This window comes from Hyperolius riggenbachi, chromosome 5 (genome assembly GCF_040937935.1).
Source record: "Hyperolius riggenbachi isolate aHypRig1 chromosome 5, aHypRig1.pri, whole genome shotgun sequence".
Classification (NCBI taxonomy): Eukaryota; Metazoa; Chordata; class Amphibia; order Anura; family Hyperoliidae; genus Hyperolius; species Hyperolius riggenbachi.
This window is the reverse complement of record NC_090650.1, coordinates 97012024-97032333: the sequence shown is the minus strand read 5'-3', so window position 1 is coordinate 97032333 and position 20310 is coordinate 97012024. Positions and strand designations below refer to the sequence as shown.

The 20310-nt window shown below is 42.9% G+C and overlaps 1 protein-coding gene across 6 annotated transcripts in view; it reads left to right on the top strand.

Annotated features, from left to right (window-relative positions):
- GSDME (gasdermin E) overlaps nucleotides 1-20310 on the top strand; it is a 216350-nt gene that overhangs the window by 120976 nt on the left and 75064 nt on the right. For all 6 annotated transcript variants that reach the window (XM_068236031.1, XM_068236029.1, XM_068236028.1 and 3 more), the window contains one exon: nucleotides 5776-5964. In XM_068236031.1, the coding sequence (XP_068092132.1) occupies nucleotides 5776-5964 (189 nt within the window). The remainder of the gene's footprint in view (nucleotides 1-5775; nucleotides 5965-20310) is intronic.

Genomic DNA, 20310 nt, shown 5'->3' with positions numbered 1-20310 from the left:
TTTCCACAGCACCCAGGGCTTTTTGTCACAGTGCAGTATGCCAATAGCAGTGAGACACATATTTGTGTGGCAGTCAGTCATGAGCTTTATTGTTTTTTGAGTCTGAATGCATTTTTTTTTTATTGTAGTTACGTTTTGATTGTTTTGATAGGTTACTATGCACCAATGATCTTTGAAGGCTAATTACAGGGCTTACTAGAATATCCAGTGATTGTTCTTGAGCATAACACTAAGACATAGAGAACTTGAGTTTTCAAAGCAACTGTACGTACACACGCACTCACGCATGCACACATACTACTACTACTATTATTACTACAACTGCTCCTGCTACTACAGCTGCTACTGTTGCTGTGTTGCTGCTGCTTTCTAATGGTGGACAGAAGTCAGCACAAGTGTCTAAAACACACTTTAAGTGAGAGGAATACGGAGGCTGACATTTATTTAGTTTTAAACAATGCAAATGACCTGGTTGTCCTGCTGATCATCTACCTCAAATACTTTAGCCATAGACCCTGACAAAGGATCCAGACCATGTGCATCATCTACCTCAAATACTTTAGCCATAGACCCTGACAAAGGATCCAGACCATGTGCATCATCTACCTCAAATACTTTAGCCATAGACCCTGACAAAGGATCCAGACCATGTGCTGACTGAAGTCTGACTAAATTAGCCACATGCTTTCGTGAATGGATTCTTGAAACACCACCTTTTATAACTTTTTATACGTTCCTGGTAAAAAAAACAAAATAAAAATGCGTACATACTAAAAAGGGCGCTGGGGAAATTTGGGCACTGGAAATAGCTGCTAGTAGAATATTGATAAAATTACCAATATTCTTCTGTTGTGCAGTGTTAATTACAATATACAGGCTGCATGTGCCGCACAAACACAAATAATATTGGGCGCCATCATAGGCACCCATACAAATAACGGCTAAGTTCCTGCTTCCAAAAATATAGATAGTAGTGTGGCATACATGACACTGACATATAAGAGCTGCAATTGCTCACAAAATCTTCAAAGATTTAGAGTTTATGGATTCCACTACACATTGGATGAAATCGGTGCCGCAAAGAGCATGCCGATCGTCGATGCAACCAATTTCGGGACGAAATTGGTTGCATGTATCGATCGAACATGTTGCAAGATGTTGGATCGTCATCGATCAGATGCGGTGTGGTAACGGCAAGCAATATCGGGGTGAGCAGAAATTGAGACAAAACCCCTGGCGCTGTTCCCTCCGTGTATAAATGTATCTCCTGTGTGTGACATTGCCTGTCCTGTGTCACACACTGCCCGTTGCCCGTCCGTCTTCGGAATCCACCGCTCTTACATTAGTAGTGTACACGCTGCTGGCCCATAGCACACGCTCCAGGTATGCGCCAGCGGCGTGTATACTGCTAGTGGAGGAGCGGTGGATTCCGAAGATAAATGGGCACTGCGCGGTGGCCGACACAGGGCAGGCAATGTATAAATGCACACACGGGGGGAGGTACATTTATACACTGGGGGGGGGCAGCGGCAGACTCGGTCATTTCCCAACAGTTTTCATACTGAAATTGATCGGGAATAGGTCTGTGGTGTATGGGCAGCTGACAGATCTCTCTCTAATCAGAATCGATCAGAGAGAGATTTTTCTCTTGGTTGAATCTACCCATCATTGCTAGATGTATGGCTACCTTAAATATGGCAGCCACCATATGCCACTCACTTCAAGTTCCCTTCCCTATCACTAGTTGTTCCTTGGACCACTTTTTAAAGTGGGATCAAATTTTCCATGCAAATAAGTCGTGTACTTAAAATATATATCTGCAGGTTTTTTTTTTCCCAAATGAAGCATCTTGCCAGTGTTTCATCGTTATATTTACTTGGTTGAGCCTCCAGCTGCTTAGAAACCCAAGAAGGATGAAGTCTCTCCATAACATGCATTCTTGATCCCCCTTCTTGATGCAACAATATCTGCTGGGAACATTTCTGCACAGGAAGTAAGTTTTTAGAAACGGAATAGTACAGTAGCCTACTTTGTCCAAAACTGCAGCTTCTATAAAAGAATTATAACCTTTCTAATGCTATACAGCTATACCATAGCAGTTTGTAAATAACAAGATTTTGTGCAACACTTTATATACCTTTTGGCAATTAATACAGAATATTTAGTTTAATTATGTGCGTAGCAGAGTTGTCTTTTAAGTAGCGATATAAATTGGATGACACTGCATGCTCACTTGTAACATTGGCAGCGCCAGGGTTACGGTGGGTGGTAAGTGTAGGTGTCGTGACGGTGTCGCAGCTGCCTTGATAGAAGAACATTGTATAAGCAGCATGTTATGTGCCAAGACTGAGCTTATGTCTGAAGTCTTGGGGGAAGGACAACCTGCTACAGAAATAGATTTAAAGTGACAGTGATACATTTTACTGAGTGTGCGTTTTTAATGGTATATCTGTTTGTATGGGGGTGGCAGACGTTTAAAAAAAACAAAACAAAATGCCATGGTTGCATTTCTGAGGGGGACGGAGCACTCACCTGACGGAATGAATTATGGTCGATCACAAAAGTAATTAACCCTGACACCCTCACCGGTCCAGCATCAAGGACCACTATCGCGAAAATCTTTAAAGGGGCACTACAGCGAAAAACTGTAAAATTTAAAATATGTGCAAACGTACCGTATACAAATAAGAAGTACTTTTTTTCCAGAGTAAAATGAGCCATAAATTACTTTTCTCCTATGTTGCTGTCACTTACAGTTAGTAGTAGAAATATGACATTACCGACAGGTGTTGGACTAGCCCATCTCTTCATGGGGGATTCACAGCATGGCCTTTATTCTTTATAAAGATACTCCTTCCAAATAATGTGTGAAAAGATGCTGGCTAGCCTCCCTGCTCACTGCACACTTTTTGGGAAGTTGGACGGAGCAACTGCCATTCACTGGGTGCTTTTGAACATAAAGAAAACCTTAAGAATCCCCCAAGACGAGATGGGCTAGTCCAAAACCTTTCGGATCTGTCAGATTTCTACTACCTACAGCAACATAGGAGAAAAGTAATTTATGTCTCATTTTATTCTGAAAAACAAGTACTTCTTATTTGTATGCGTTTACATGTATTTAAAATTTTGCGATTTTTGCGCTAGTGGTCCTTTAACACTATGCAAGACATGACAGGCTCTCTTTTATACTAAAAGTACTCTTTAATTGTATGTGTTAAAGTGTACCTGAAGGGAAGAAAACCGTCCTTATGGAGGGGGAAGCCTCTGAATCCTAAAGAGGCTTCCCTAATCCTCCTCAGCAGAGAGTCTTCAGCGCTGGCTCCCCCAAAAATCCCCTTGTCAGCGCTTGTTGGGAGCCTTGCGCAGGTGCAATATCCGCTTCCCCTCGGGTGCACTCTACTGCTCAGGCGCAAGCCTCCTGCGCAGTAAAGCAGATCCAAATCGGGCTCGGCTGTTTCCGCCAGAGCCCAAGCTGAAAGTTGCTAGTGCGTCTGTGCAAGCAGGCGAATGTAAATATTACTGCTGCTGTGTGTTCAGGGCTTCCAGCTCTGCATCTGGGTGGCAGAGAGAGACAGGGGGAAGCCTCTTTAGGATCCAGAGGCTTTCCCATCCGAAGTATGTATCTACATTTTTAAATGTGCAGGTTTACTTTAAGTGGCAATTATGCAGTTTGAGTTTTGGACTAGATATTCTTAGGTCACAATGTCTGCCTTTTTCTTTTGCTTATTTGTACAATTTCCTGCGACTTTCTGTCTATTGACATTTGCAACCCCGAGAGGCAGACCCCATTTACCTGTCAGCCTGCTTTTCTGGCAGAGGCAGAATGAGGCTTGCACTGATGTGTGACTACAGAGCAGACTACACTGGCCCACTGTGTTCCGTAAATGCACATCCACAGCTTAACTACGGTATTATTAACAGCTTATTGTGTTTTATTATTTTTCTTCAATAAGCTTTATTTGATAAGACAATAAACATTGTGGAGTAACCCTAATCAACCAGACCATTTGTCACAGACTTTATTTAGTTGCTCAAGTTTAGCAAACATACATTAAAGCGGATCCGAGATGAAAAACTAACTATAACAAGTAACTTGTCTGTATATCTTATCTAAAGTTTAGATAGTTTACATAGAAAATCTAGCTGCAAACAGCTTCAAAAGTTTTATTATTTATTCCTGTGATACAATGAGGGCAGCCATGTTCTGTTTGTCACATTGTCACAGGCTGAGGGCTGGAGATGCTATCAGCTTGCCTGTGTGTAAATTCAGTCTCCTCCCCTCTGCCTCTGAAATCAATGGCTAGTAACCTCCTCCTGCCCAGACTGAGCTCCCATAAGCACTTACTACAGTGCCAAGGCACTGTGAAAAGCTGTGGGCGTGGCTTGTTTAGTTTATAGGGAATTAGAGTATTAAAACAAAACAAAAAAAGTATTTGGCTTGAGGAATGCCCTATAAAAGATATGAAAGGAACACAATTATGCAATGAGTAAAAGTTTATCTTGGATCCACTTTAAGGCTTTCTAGTAATAGATTCATATACTAAAGGCTGTTTAATTTATGTTGACCGTGAATAAATGGGAAAGTAGGAGGAGTCTGCGTGTCATCAGTAAAGTGGTGTGCATGGAACTATAGGTTTCCTCACTGTGCAGCTGTCAGGGTATGATGTCATTTCTACCTCAGCCTGTGGTGAGGGCTGTGTTAGAACAGCGTGATGCCTGACAGGGTGTGAGGATAATGAGAGGTTTTCTCTCATTGCGCATTTTCACTGCTAGGACGTGAGACCTAAGAAAACACTCCTAATAAACATTCTTGTGTGGAAACTATGAGCATGTATCCATTAGATATTTTTCTTGTCATGGCCATGTTGTGCCTTAATACATATTTGTGCTGATATATTTTTATAATTACTTTTTTATATCAGTAGCACTAACACAATTTCTGTATCCTTATACAGAACATGTTGAATCATTTCTGTCAGTGACTTTCCTTGGGGCTTATGGGCCAATTTCCTTGCCACAGTCTAGGGCAGGGGTGCCCATTAGGTAGATCGTGATTTACCGGTAGATTGCGAAGGACTTCATGGTAGATCCTGACCCTATTACATTTTCCATTATGTATATACAAGTGTGCTCCTAAAATTGTACACAGGTAGATCATTTTGACTTCCTAATTTTTTTAATGTAGCTCAGAAGCCAAAAAGCGTAGGCACCTCTGGTCTAGGGGAAATTTTAAAAGACACCTGAAGTGAGAGAGATAGGGAGGCTTACATATTTATTTGTTTTTCAACAATACCAGTTGCCTGGCTATCCTGCTGATCTCTTTGGCTGCAATAGTGTCTGACTCTCACACCTAAAACCACATTATTTTGCCATTTTTTTTTTTGCCCCATTCTTCATAAGTTACCATTACTGACCTTTATCACTGCAGCTGCACTTTCTGCCACATTTGCTATGTTAAGTCTCATACACAGGCTTGATAACGACCACCTCAAGCATGTGTACGGCAGCCCCTCAATCCGCGAGCGATCAACTCACCTGACGGGCATACTACTTCTTTTAAGATGCCACTCCCCCGCCTGCTGCATGGTGTCATGCTTACAACGCTCCCACGTCTTTCCTCTCCCCCCTCCACCCGCATAGCAATAGTTTGCATGGCGTGCTACAAAGCTGACACGCGTTTTTACTGGCCCACGCAGCAATGTCACCCAAGAGCATTGGGTACTGCCTGACTACTGCGGATTACTTATATATATATATATTTATTTTTTCCGACAGATTTCTGTTTATTGTCTGAAAGACATGGAGGTTTTGAAAAGATGCTCACTGAAAAACATCAGCATCCTGACTTGCCGCTGTATAACACTGTAGGACTGAATGACTGGGATGTGGTAGATGGATTCCAGAACACCTTTGTGGATGGAAAGCCCATTCCATGTCGTGCTCCTCTGTCTGTCTTACAAAAAGGTATGAAGAAGAGAGATCTGGAAACTTTCTGGATTCCTAGGCTTTTTTTTTGCATTATGAAATGTATACTTTCACTATGAAATTACTGTAACTTAGAAGAATGATGTTAGGCCTTGTCCAACTTATTACACAGATGCCACTACTGTAACAATCAATAATTATAGGCAGTTTATTGGCTCACAAATGTTCTGGCAATGGAAAGGACAGCAGGAGACATTGGCAGAGCTCCCAAACATAGGCTGCACCCGAATTAACTACTTGCAATAGATGTGCAGAGCTCCATGTTATGGACAAAATTACATAACTTGCATTTAAAACAGGTACAGCAAAGGAGGGCGTTAATAGCTTCACTATAAATAATATGTGCACAAATTAGTCCCTACTAAACTTTCCCACGGCGATGACGGGGCCCTCGCTGGGAAGGACCTACCACTAGTCTTAACGATAAAAACATAATTTTTCCTAGTGCTGCTAATCAAAAAATGGTATACACATTTCTTCAAACAAACATCAAACAAATGACAGCGCTCATAGGCTGTAACTGAAATGAAGACCAGCAGAGGCATGCAGAGCCCCAAAGGGGCTAAATACATGCCTTGAATGCAAATCAGATGCAAATTATGTACTAGTCCCTAATCTAAATTTGAATGCAAATCGAAGCACATGAATGCAGCTAGCCATAAGTATACTTACATGAGTTTTGTACAGCAGGAGACATTGGCAGCACTTCCAGACAGAGACTGCATTCAAGGCATGTATATAGCCCCTGTGGGGCTCTGAATGCCTCCGTTCTTCATTTCAGTTGCAGCCTATGAACGCTGTCATTTGTTTGATGTCTGATGGAAAGGACAGGCCAGAGCCTTGAGTTGGAGATGCTAAAAACCAATTTCTGGAGAAGGAAACTCCTTCATTAGAGAACAGCAGCGAGGTTGAGTGGCAGCATGGGCTTATGGTGAGTAACTAGCGACTAATCAGTATTGCCTCTGATCACATGACTTCCTTTGATAAGTCATTCAAGGTAATCATAGAGAATATTTGTTTTGTGGAATCAGCTTTCCCTTAACTGCCTCAAGGACAGGAATGGATAATCTTCGCTCTGTTCATCTCAGCACAGGATCTTCCAAGTACCGTGATCTTTTCCTCTGCTGTAGCATTGGACTTCTCTAGAATGATTTGAGAATTTTAGCTCTGATAAAGCAATTTCTATTAGATTTGAACCAGGCACTTAAAGCTGAGTGCACACACTTAATGGCTCTCAGCTGAGGCAGCTGGTCAGGGCAGTCTCTGTTGAGAATGTATTGTGTGTATGGTGGCCCTGATGAATTGTTAGGAGATCCAGAATGTTGGATTGTGTTGGTCGAGCCCAAGCTTCTTTTTCTCACCCAGAAAAGGTACAAATAATAGGTTGGTAAAATACTGCATTTAGTATTTTAAACTTTTTTTTAATGAATGCACTAAGATTTTCACACATGTGGTAATAGTTTGGTAATTTACAGAAAAAAACATGGCTTCAATTCACTAAGACCTGTTTGGTAAAAAGTAGAAGTCCAACCAGCTGTGGAGTACTGCCTTGGCAGCTGTGTTCTGCTACAGGGATGTTCTCACACTTCTGGGCAGGGTTATGCTGATTCTTCTGGCACAAGTGGTCTAAAACATGAGCCGTTCCTTTGCAACTTGCATCTTCTGTCTTCAAAGAATAAAAGGCATGCCTATGCCTCTTTAGATCTGCATGCTCATCTAGTCTCACTTATTCTCTGTATCAGTGTTTTGTTTTTTTCCCCCTGTGCAAGTCTAAAGGTTTACAGGGAAACCTCTATGGTGGTGCACCGGCTCCTGGTTCTCGTGTTTTGTTCATTTTCTGATGTCCCACCTGGCAGTATATCAGCACCAATGGGAGGAGTAGTTGGATAGGGTGGCTCCTCCTATTTGCTGGCTCCTATGGCTGTTTGTTATTTACTTACAGTTTCAGGCTGGAGGTAAAATACAAAACATCTCACTTGCTTTACCAAATGTTCTAATCTTTGTAAATTGACATTTATTGAGCTATTTACCTCACTAGTTGGTAATTTTACTTCCTTTACTTTCGTGCAGTAAAAGCCTTAGTGAATTCATGTTTGACAAGATGTTTGGTAAAATCATCTGTTTTCTGCATTACCAAACACTGTAATGCTTGGTGAATTAAATCCATAGACACACCTGCAACAAATACTCTGGAGTCAAGTTCACGTTGTTGCATTACCATTTGTAAGTGTCGGGGCTAAGTGAATTATGATCAAGGTGTGTCATGGTAAATTTGTATCTTACTGCTCCAGTTCTGCACTTCTTTTCTTGTGGCAGAATTAACAAACTGCAAGCTAGGCATTTTACCTGAGCTTCTGTGCAAGAATACTAATGTAATATGCAGTGTTTACAGTTCAGTATTCATTATACTATGCTTACCATGGTTCTCCCAAGGGCAATTATCCTTTAATACAGTATCAGTTTGCAAGCAGATGTTTGTCAAATGTCTACGTTTGGCTTGATGTAAAAATAAATATTGTGTTCATACTTCCCTCCTTTTAACATATTAGTGAAATCAAGTAATACATATTGCAAGGGAACATCAAAAGGAAGGTTGAGAATCCTTGACAGCTAAAGCTAACATTCATAGGAGCTTAACTCCCTTTGAGCGTCTGTGTGCCACGTCTACCTCATTGGAGCATAAATTCTCCCTTATTTATACCCACCTTGTATGTGCGGGCAGTGAAAAGGATCTCCTGAAACTCACCGACGCCTGGGACAGGGACCTGGGTCAGCCCCTACCTGCTGAAGACTGGGAAAAAATATTTGAGTTAACACATAAATCTTCAGTTTCCCTGAACTTCCAGGAAAGAAACTTTTAAAATTTACGCAAGATGGTATCGGACCCCAGTACAGATAGCCAAATTTAGCGGGGCGACCCCGGACCTCTGTTGGAGATGCTCTCAGGCTGCTGGCACATACATCCACATGTGGTGGACGTGTCCCCTAATACAGGCGTTCTGGAAAAAAGTTTTTAAGATTCACCAATTCTTGTACTGTTCACCTCTGCCCCTACAGGCCTCAACAGCATTGCTTACCTTACTTCCCGGTAGAACTTCCACCATTAAAAAATCGCTAACCCCTCAATTATTGATATCAGCCCGATTACTCATAGCTAGACATTGGAAGTCAAACATAATCCCGACTATGACAGAGCTATTCAAGGAAATCAACAATATAATGCGTATGGAAGATTTATGCACGCCTGTACAAAACAATGCTGAAGCCTTTGTCAAGAGATGGGCAGTATGGTTAGACTTTAGGGACTCAGATAGAGGTAAGGCCTTTATTTCTTCTTAACTACAACAATGCACGGAAACCCAGCTCAACGAGACGCAGATAGGAGATAGCCTCATGCTGGTCAATATACCCCAAGGCGCCCCCCCCCCCCCCCCCACCCCTTTCTTTTCTTCTCTTTGGGCATCTGCTCTCGAAGTGTAATATATTTTGCATCTCACACATACTTGCAAATTGCATAAATTCGTAGAATCCACGCTTGAATAGTGTTTTCAAGGCACGACGTCTCCAGGTCTTTGGACTATAAATCTCCTAACTTCTCTTGAAAAGACTGCCTAAGCAAGACCACTCTTAACCTGATTAATACTGCAAGTTGTGTCTGGTCACTTCTTACTTCTTCGTGTATAGACGCAAGCTTTCATGAACCTGCCACTTTATGGACACTACTGAGATGTCGATGCTCTGTTTTATTGTCTGGTTGTTTGTTTAATGTTATAAAACTTGAATAAAATTCTATTTGAAAGAAAGAAGGAAGGTTGAGAGCTAGGGAGCCGATCTTCCTGTTAGATCCATGAGCATATTGATATCAATTTCACATAATACTGTATAGGAACCGATTCCACCACTAACCCTTCCCTCACATGCCAGATCAGGGCTGACCAACTCCAGTTTTCAGGGGCTGGGATCCTCATTCTAAGTACAGCTCAAGTTAATTGATGGGACTGAATCAGGGAAGATGTGGTTCATCAAGTACAGTAGAACACATTTCTTAAGGAGTCCATACACTGCTTGATTTCTATCGAATTGATCGATCAGAAGTCAATTCTATCAATCGATCGATTTGCAGCCGATTTCGATCGATTTGATCTATCTGAAGGATGGAAAATCTAGGTCGATCTGCTGCTGGCAGTAGATAGATGGCCCATAGAGTTGCATTGGATCTAATGGTCCAATAATGCATTTAGATTGATTTTCAATAAATTTCATTCTGAAATCTATTGGAAACCTGTTCCTAGTGTGTGGCACACATCAGATAGATTCCTGTCAGATTCGACTTGACAGGTATCTGCCAGAAATCTATTTGATGGTCCAATCCACTGAAAATCTATAAATGTATGGCCACCTTTAGTCCATTCTTAACACTGACATGGCTATGGCCTTCGAGGACTGGAGTTTGACAGTCCTGTGCTAGATTGTGTATCAATTGACCATCTTGGGTAAAATTCTAGCATGAGTATAGCTGTTCCACAACCTACAGTGGTTAGTGACCTTCTGCCCATGGCTCATTAATTTGCCTCACAATCCATCTTCCAAATGTCTATTGTGTACTCATTGCCAATTTTGGATGGATAGGACTCTGTGATGGGGGTGTGCAAGAGAAGTATTACAGATTATCACTATTCAGCAGTACACAGCAATCTTGCAGGTATTTATGCAAGTAGTATAGTGCGCATAGCACAACTTGAGTTATGTAAGTCAGAGTTTCCCAACCCTGTCCTCAAGGCCCACCAACAGTACATGTTTTGCAGAAAACCACAAATATTCTCAGGTGGGGTAATTAGTGTCTCAGCAGAGATGATTAACTGCCTCTCTGAATTTCCACAAAACATGCACTGTTGGTGGGCCTTGAGGACAGGGTTGGGGAACACTGATTGTAGGTAATGCCCACGTTTCTAGTATTATGTGTCACCTACCGTATATAACGTGAGTTGAACTATGTGCACAACCTGTAAAATGTTTGTGCTCTGTGCACAGCAGTTTTACCCTTGAATAGGGAATCTGCCCCATTGTGGTCATTTGTGATTGGTAGATGTTCATTTGCAAAGTACAATATTACCTTTTTAATACAGCAGATATTTAAAAGCACCGTAATTACCTTACCATGAGCAGGATGCACAACACTTAATGCATACATCCAAAACTGCTGTTTAATAGCATATCTGTAGCTTATTCATATAACAGAGCAGTGCAATCCAACTTGTAAATGTTTGTTTTGGCCTTTAGTGCAGTGTGGCTATTTGGTAAGACTTGTGAGAGAAGTGTAAAGTTGCATGTACACCCATCATGTCGCCCCTTAGGATTAAGATCACTCCTGTGGGTAACACTGCACGGAACAAATTATGTACAGACATGTAGCTTTGGTATATCAGAACAGTTGCTATGGGGAAGGGAGGCGGAACGACGGAACAATGAAGGGGCTTCTCGTGGGCGGGGTAAGGAAGGGAACAATACCCTTGTATGTGACTGTCATTTACGAGTCCAGCATTCCAGATCTTTAACCATTTATACACGTGTTGTCCCCCGTTAGCCCGGAAGATCAATGATTGGAAACATAGTTCCCATTCATTGATCTAAGTCCCCGGTAGAAAGACCGACTGCTTCTCATTAGAAGCTGCCGTCTTCCTGACAAAATTTTTTTTTTCCTTTCCTCCATATGCTTCCTGGAAGCGAGCACTTCACTTCCAGGTCTAAAAAAAAAAAATAACTGTGGCCATCTTGTGGCAAAATAGTAAAACTACATCTACATATATTTTTTAATAAAATGAACCCACATTTTTACATTTAAAATTAACTGTTTACCTCCAACACCAAAAATTACCCAAATAAATTCTTTTAATGAAAAAAAAAATTACTATTAAAAAACAAAAACAAAACATAAATAGTTACCTAAGGGTCTGAACTTTTTTAACCACTTCGGGACCGGCCGCCTAACTCCCCTTAAGGACCAGGGCATTTTGTGGGGGAGGGGGGTGTGCGCGTTTGGGGGGTCGGGCGGCCGGATCCCCTCTGTGGCTGGCTGGGCAGTGTCCCCCCCATGGTGGCAAGTGTCCCCCCCATGGTGTAGCTGGCAGCCATTACTCACCTTCCAGGCTCCAGCGATGAGCCGCAGAAGCCACCTCTTCTCCAGCCGGCATCTCCGCTCCAAATGACGCGCAGGTCGGGTTGCGGCTTAATGTTGTCATCAAGCCGGGACCCGGCGCTGACGTCAGACGGAGCAGAGATGCCGGCCAGAGCAGAGGGGGGCGCCGATCGTCGCTGGAACGGCAGGGAGGTGAGTGGATCCTCTTCTTTTCCCCCCTGCCGCCGCCGCTGTCAGAGTGATCACTACGATCCGACGGCGATCGTAGTGATCACGTGATCAGCAGCCATACGTGATGGCTGCTGATCACTAGGGGGAGATGCCAGCTGTCATATGACAGCTTAATCTCCCCCTCCGGGTGCGCTCGATCGCGTCGGGAGCGGTGCTTTAGCGCAGACGTTGAATCAATGTCCGGTCAGAACGATACCACCACCTGTCGGACGTTGATTCTACCTGCGGCGGTCCCCAATAGGTTAATATGCATGTGAAGTGGGTACAATAACGAACATTTTTTAAATTTTAAGTTTGTAAATAGTGATGGACACAAAACTGAAAAAATGAACCTTTATTTCCAAATAAAATATTGGCACCATACACAGGGCTGTGGAGTCGGGACAAAAATCTTCCGACTTCTCAGTTTATGAAACCACGACTCCGACTCAAACTCTGACTCCGGGTACCCAAAATGACTCCGACTCCTACTCCTTAGTCTCAGGGCTGTGGATTTTATACAAAAATCATCCGACTCCTCAGTTTATGAAATCAACGACTCCCAACTCCGAATCCGGGTGCCCAAAATTGCCCCGACTCCTCGACTCCAGCTCCGACTCCACAGCCCTGGCCGTACATTGTGATCGGGACATTATTTAAATGGTGTAATAACCAAGACAAATGGGCAAATAAAATGCATAGGTTTTAATTATGGTTACCATGTAGCAGTTTAAAGCTATAATGGATGAAAACTGAGAAATACCGTATTTTTCGGAATATAAGACGCTCCGGCATATAAGACACACCTAGGTTTAGGGGGCAAAAATCAGAGAAAAAAAAAATAACCTAATCCTAGGTGTGTCTATGGTGCAGGGGCATCTTATGGACCTTTTCTCCCTAAACTGTCACTATCTAAGCTACACTGCACATCTATACCACACTACACTTCACTTCACTTACCCCTGCTGCCCCCACTACACTACACTACACTACACTTCACTAACTAATCCCTCCTGCTGTAACCACCTACTACACCACAGAACCAACCCCTTCTGCCGCCACTACACTACACTTCACTAACTAACCCCTGCTGCTGTAACCACCTACTACACTACACTACACTAACCAACCCCTTCTGCCACTACCAAATACACTACACTGGCTAAACCCTGATGAAACATATCACCTGATCCTGTCGCCACGATCCTCTCCTCCCCCATCTGGCTTTCTTCATCAGAGGGCGTCCGTCATTCAGGATGCAGGTCTTCAGGGTCCCAGCTGCTGCGCTCCTCTTCAGCTGCAGTCTCCTTCTCTCTTCATCCCAGGACATCCTGTCATCCTTGTGAAGGTCTTCAGAGCCCCAGCTGCCCGCGCTCCTCTTCTCTGCAGTCTTCGTATAGACTGTAGCCTTGCGGTATACATGTGCTGCCGCCGCCATCCTTCCTAGTTACGGCGTCTTCTCCCGACGTCCTCCCTAGTTACAGCATCTTCCTCTGACGTACTTCCTAGTTACAGTGCCCTCTGCTGGTTGATCTGCGGCGCACGTGTGCGCGTGACGTCAGGCACTGTAACTAGGCAGGACGTCGGGGGAGGACGCTGTAACTAGGGAGGACGTCGGGGGAGGACGCCGTAACTAGGAAGGATGGCGGCGGCAGCACATGTATACCGCAAGGCTACAGTCTATACGAAGACTGCAGCGAAGAGGAGCGCAGGCAGCTGGGGCTCTGAAGACCTTCACAGTGACTGACAAGACATCCTGGGATGAAGAGAGCCAGACGAGGAGGAGAGGATCGCGGCGACAGGATCCGGTAAGTATATTCCAGGCCACATTTACCGCATCTTTGGAAAATTAGACACTTTTCCCCCTCATTTTTGGGGAAGAAAAAGTGCGTCTTATATTCTGAAAAATACGGTAATGATTTTTTTTCCATTTTATTCTTAATATTCCTGTGAAAATGCATTTAGAAAAAATTCTTAGCAAAATGTACCACCCAAAGAAAGCCTAATTGGTGGCGGAAAAAAACAAGATCTAGATCAATTCATTGTGATAGTTAGCGATAAAGTTATTGGCGAATGAATGGGAGGTGAAATTTGCTTTGATGCATAAGGTGAAAAATACCCGCGGGCTGAAATGGTTAAGTGATGTATTGGGTTATCTGTACACACTAGAGCAGGCTTTCTCAACCAGGGTTCCCTGGAACCCCAGGGTTCCTTGAGTACTCTGCAGGGGGTCCTTGGCATTTTCCCTCATCGCGAGGGAAGTATAATAGAGCACATTATAATAGGTGGTGCTGTAAAAATAAGCACTAAATTGGAGTTAAGGAAACAGTATAAACAGCCTAACCTGCTTTTAAAGACCATGCCCCTTTCAAAAATAATGCAGGGGTTCCTCGAGATCCGAAACATTGTTTGAAGGGGTTCCTTGAGATCCAAAATTTATTTGCAGGGTTCCTGCAAGGTAAAAATGGTTGAGAAAAGGCTGCACTAGAGTCTAGCTCTACTAGACTTAACTACTTTGGCCTTTTGGACGTATAATATAAGTCCAAAAGGCCACATGTGCGCTCCCACGGCAGATCGTGTGCATGCACACGCGCTGCCGGGCCGCGGTTCATTAGCCAGGGAATCAATTAATTGGGACATGGTGCCCGATCATTGATCCCTTTCCCCCGCAGAAAAAGCGACGGCTTCTCTCGGAAGCCTCGCTCTTTCTGCCTCTTACGTCCCCCCAAGTCCCTCTAAGCGTACATGTAGAGTGACGTAATGTAAACACACTCATTGTTGCCATCTTGTGGCAAAAAATAGTAAAACTACATCTATATTTACTATTTACATCCCACCCTCCCAAAAATACCCAAATAAAATGTTTAATAAAAAAACAAAAAACAAAAAAATTAAAAAAAAAAGTAAATATTTACCTAAGGGTCGGGTCTAAACTTTTCCATGTAAAGATTAAATATTTCTATTTATTTATTTATTTTTTAATCATAAGCTTGTAAATAGTGATGGATGCAAAACGGAAAAAATGCACTTTTATTTCCAAATAAAATATTGTCGCCATACATTGTGATAGGGACATCATTTAAATGGTGTAATACCCGGGACTAGTAGGCAAATGTCACCAGGAGCGTACTGCGCAGGCCCAGTATGATCTGTGCCTGCGCAGTACGCTCCTGGTGACATCAGCAGGAACGAGGACACGGCAACGCAGGTGCAGTGGTTTTCAGACTTTAAAGCCTGAAATTTCAGAAGTGAACCAGAGGCGGGGCCGGAGCATCGGTGAGTGGCTGCGCGGGCACAGGATGTCTGCAGGGAACCATTAGAAGCCCCGGGTAAGTTCAACTCATTTTCCCCCGACCCCCCTACAGTATTCCTTTAACAAGCTATCCATGTGGTCCAGATCTTTGATTGTGGTAGAAAAAGGTTAAAATGCCTGCATTTGTATAACGGCCACTTGTGACCATGCCTCAGCCATAATGTTATGGCATGTTCATACATAGGCATTGTAAAAATGGCAGGCATGTTAGGCTTCATTTAAATGCTCCCATTAACTTCTCTGGACCTTTCCATTGTTCCCACTGAAATCTTTCAAAATGCCTCACAAGTGGCTTTTTATTTTTTATTTGTGATGTGTGAACGGGCCGTTTAAATATAGTATGATAAAGACTACTGTAATACCTACAGTAAAACTGACAGAGAATGATGGTCTGATGAGCATCATACTTCTCCCAGCACTTTCTCAAAGGTGCCCTGCTTTGGCTGGTGTCATATATACTGTATTACAATATATTTATGAGATTAAAGAATAATCTTGTTAAACTCTGATATAGTAAAACTTCGGGTATATTGAACTAAATATCCAAGTCCCGGCTAAGCACCATTATAAGTCTATGTCTATGGGAGTAACGCCTGGTATAGTAAAATCTGATATAATAGAACTTCTGTTATAGTAAATCTGTTTTTGGCCTCTGTGGTATGTATGTATCCGGCTATAGAGGAAAGTGGGCGGGTGCATGCGATATACATCAGTCCCATGAGCTCCGGCCGGGCTGGCAGGCAGCCACTTGTAGCCTGCTCACTATCTGCACACTACTCTGGCCCTGCATGAATTACCGCAAAAGCACCAGCTGGGGAGACCTATGTTTCCAGTGTAAGCTGCCTTCTGTCATTTGTGACTTGCTTGTGCATGGCTGCAGCACTACCGTATTATCCAGGCTGCACAGAAATGTAGACAGAGGAGCACACTCATTACTATACCTGCATTAACTGGTGAGATCTATGCTTTCTGCGCTATGCTTTCTGTGCAAGCTGTTGCATGATTACTGCTTGCACATTTTGGCATATTGAGCACTGTGCATTTTGATCTAGCTTAGGCCCTGTCTATGCTAGATCATCGCTTTCTGAAGCATTGAAAAGAAAAAAATGACTCCCAATTATTGAGTATGACCATTTCTGGTATGGTAAACGGCTAATATAGTAAACTACTTTGCTTGGTCCCTTGGAGTTTATTATAAAGGGATTCTACTGTATAAGGAAAACAATGAATTCAATATTTATTATATAACTCTGAGAAAACATCAAGTGTTTTTCATCATTCTTAAAAATTGGGTTACCGATGTTCTCTTTAATTTCAGTACACCAGCAATGAAAATCAATACATGCATTCGAGACACAGTAATTACTTACAAACAGATAAGGCAATAATTAAGGATTATTAAGTGCCCAACATACTGAGGTCCCTGAAGCACTGAGGTTGTTGAAACAGAGAGCACACAGATCTGTGCAGCATGAGCCTTCCAAGCAGCTTCCCGGCAATTCAAGGAAAAAAGACTATCAGGGCTCATCCAGATTGTATTGCAGGAACACACATAGGACCCTCATGCAAATGTGAATAATGATGTGTTCCCACTTGTGCAGGACAACTTGCGGCCAGCGGGAGCAGTGTCCACTCTGATGGGCTGCTGTGGTCTAGCTGTAGCCCAGGGCAGTTGCACGACCCCCGTTGTCTATGTAGGGGAACGCATCCGCCTGCCCGGGATTATCGCTTACTGCATCAGATCCCATGAATCTATTGCAGCATGATAAGTGTGAATGGCTCCTATGTACAAAATAGGAGCCGTTTACTGTCCGTTTCACAATTAGATAATTTTTCATTTTCTATTTACAATAACTTTCCAGCACTTTTCAACTTAAAAAAAAAAAAAAAAAAAAAAAAAAAAAGTTAAGTGAAAAAGTACCATTAAAATTATTTTGCGTATTTTCTTGCTTCACAAAATCGCTTTCGCTAAGTGCTAGCGATTGCAATAGCGATTTTGGTGTGCACTAACCCTTAAACTGTTATATAGGGTTAATTTAGCTATCGTGACTTATATGAAGATAAGGGTATGGAAGCCAGGGAGAGATAGTTTGAGGTGGACTGATAATGCTGCTGAGGCCTTCTTATGGAAAAGGGAACCTAAACTGAGAGGGATATGGATTTTTACTTTTAAACAATACCAGTTGCTTGGCAGCCCTGCTGATCTCTTTAGCCGCAGTAGTGGCTGAATCACACACCTGAAACAAGCATGCAGCTAATCCAGTCAGACTTCAGTCAGAGCACCTGATCTGCATGCTTGTTCAGGGGCTGTGGCTGAAAGTATTAGAGACACAGAATCAGCAGGAGAGTCAGGCAACAGGTATTTTAAAAGGAAAAATCCATATCCTTCTCAGTTTAGGTTCCCTTTTAAAAGGTAATCTTAAAGTGGAACTAAACTCAGAAATTCCTCTCTGCTTTAAATGATTGGCCACAGCATGATAACCTTTAAGGGGGAAAAAATTCCTTCATTGCAATTTATGGAAATCCTAAAAAAAAATGGTTTTACTTGCTTTCACTTCTGCAGAAGGCTCTAATGCTGGGTACACATGGTAGGATTTTCAGTGCAATAGATGGATCCGATTGATAAAATCCCTCATGTCCGATATTACTACGGATCGAATCTGCTGCGCTCGATTTCTCATAGAAGTGAATAGAAAAAGCTAAAAACGAGGGAAGATAAGGGAAACTAGCGCAGAATCGAGTGCAGAATCGAGCGTAAAAACCGATTGGGTGGGAGAATCGCCCGGAAAAACGTAACGTGTGTACCCAGCATTGGTGGGTTAAGCTTCAGGCTGGTTTCACACTGAATATTGGTGGCTGCACCATATCGCCAAAAACATGCTTTCAGGGATTACCGCGTTAATACTACGTAATCCCAGTCTGGCAGCAGGAAGTGTCTCTCACTTGCTGTGGCTGAATTGATGGCGTACGCGGAAGCGTATTGCTAAAATACACTTCTGCGCATGTGCAACGCGTTAAACTTGCAGCGGTCATTTTAAAAAAACACGCGTCGCCATAGGTTTACATGACTTCCGGTCTGCCCCACTTCTCCACAGGTCGCCACAGGAGCCGCATGATAACGTAGGTATGCGCTCACATTAGATAGGGTACTTCCGGCACAGCACACCGCAGGCAATGTGAACTACCCCATAGACTTACATTGCCCTAGCGGTAGGCTGCCGTAAAGTGCCGCACTGCGCCAGTGTGAAAGGGCCCTCAATGTTTACTGTACGGAGAGCTGCTGAGTCAGAGCTTTCCTGCAGTCTATTCACAGTTGCTAATAAGAACTAATAAGACAGGTTTATGTAGAAGTGATTTCTTCCAGCAGTTACTGTATATGTGGGATTAAGACATTTTCATTGTGCAAGAGTTTGGGTCTGCTTCGATGGCAACTGAGCATCACCAAAAGGGAGGTTCTTAAGCCATAAGGGGCGGGGTTTGGGGATAGCATCATTATTTACTTATGGGTTGGTCCTCTTCTGGTCTCCCTTGTCGGTTTGGGATGTGCCACCTTCTCCTTGGATCGCAGTTTGTATGTTCCCAGCAGTGTTGTGCATGTGCCACAATGCATGCTGAGGAATGTCCATCACTGCAAGTACAGCTCTGTGCAACACTGCCGGGAATATACAAACTGCGGTCACTGCGGCAAGCCAGAGGAGAAGATGGTGCATACCAAATGAACAGGTGGACCCAAGGAGGAAGCAGGAGTTCCAAGAGGAAACCCACACAGACATGGTGAGAGCATACATATAGAGAGAATATAGAGGCTACTTCTTGCTAATGTAAAGGTGACCATACACACACACACAGATTGCCAACCAATTTGGCAAAATGATCGATCTCTGATCTAAATCTGATGAGAGAGGGATCTATTCCTACCACACAGCACATGGATTCCTTGATCATGCTGATTTGTATTGAAGAACAGTCGAATCAAGCCGTGTATCGCTATGGGCCATCAATCTACCTCTGTTCCTTCCCTGCCTTGATTTGATTTTCAGACCTGTGGATAATTTGGAACAATTTTCAGTAAAAAAAATGTATCAACATTTACAGAGGAATTGACCAGGAAAATTGATGTGTGTCAGGCCAGCATAAAGGATAACTGAAGCGAGAGGGATATGGAGGCTGCCATATTTATTACCTTTTAAGCAATACCAGTTGCCGGGTTGTCCTGCTGATCCTCTGCCTCTAATACTTATAGCCATAGACCCTGAACAAGCATGCGAATCAGATGTTTCTGACAAAAAACTGTTAAGGTCAGCTGCATGCTTGTTTCTGGTGTGTGATTCAGACACTTCTGCTGCCAAATAGATCAGTAGGGCTGCCAGGTAACTGGTATTGTTTAACAAGAAATAAATATGGCAGCTTCCATATTCTTCTCACTACAGTTGTCCTTTAAAGCTGAATGCTTACAGATACCTTGTTTAAGGAAGGTGCTTGGTTGACATTGATTCCTAATGTAATAGGTTTCAGGCAGATTTTATCAGAGTAATTATATCTGGCTGGAATGGACAGGAAATTTGATGTGTGTATGTCCAGGTTAAAGCTGGATGCTGGCAGATACCTTCTGTTTTAGGAAGGTACTCTGTTTAACGTGGTCATTTTGCATCATATTTTAGGGCTA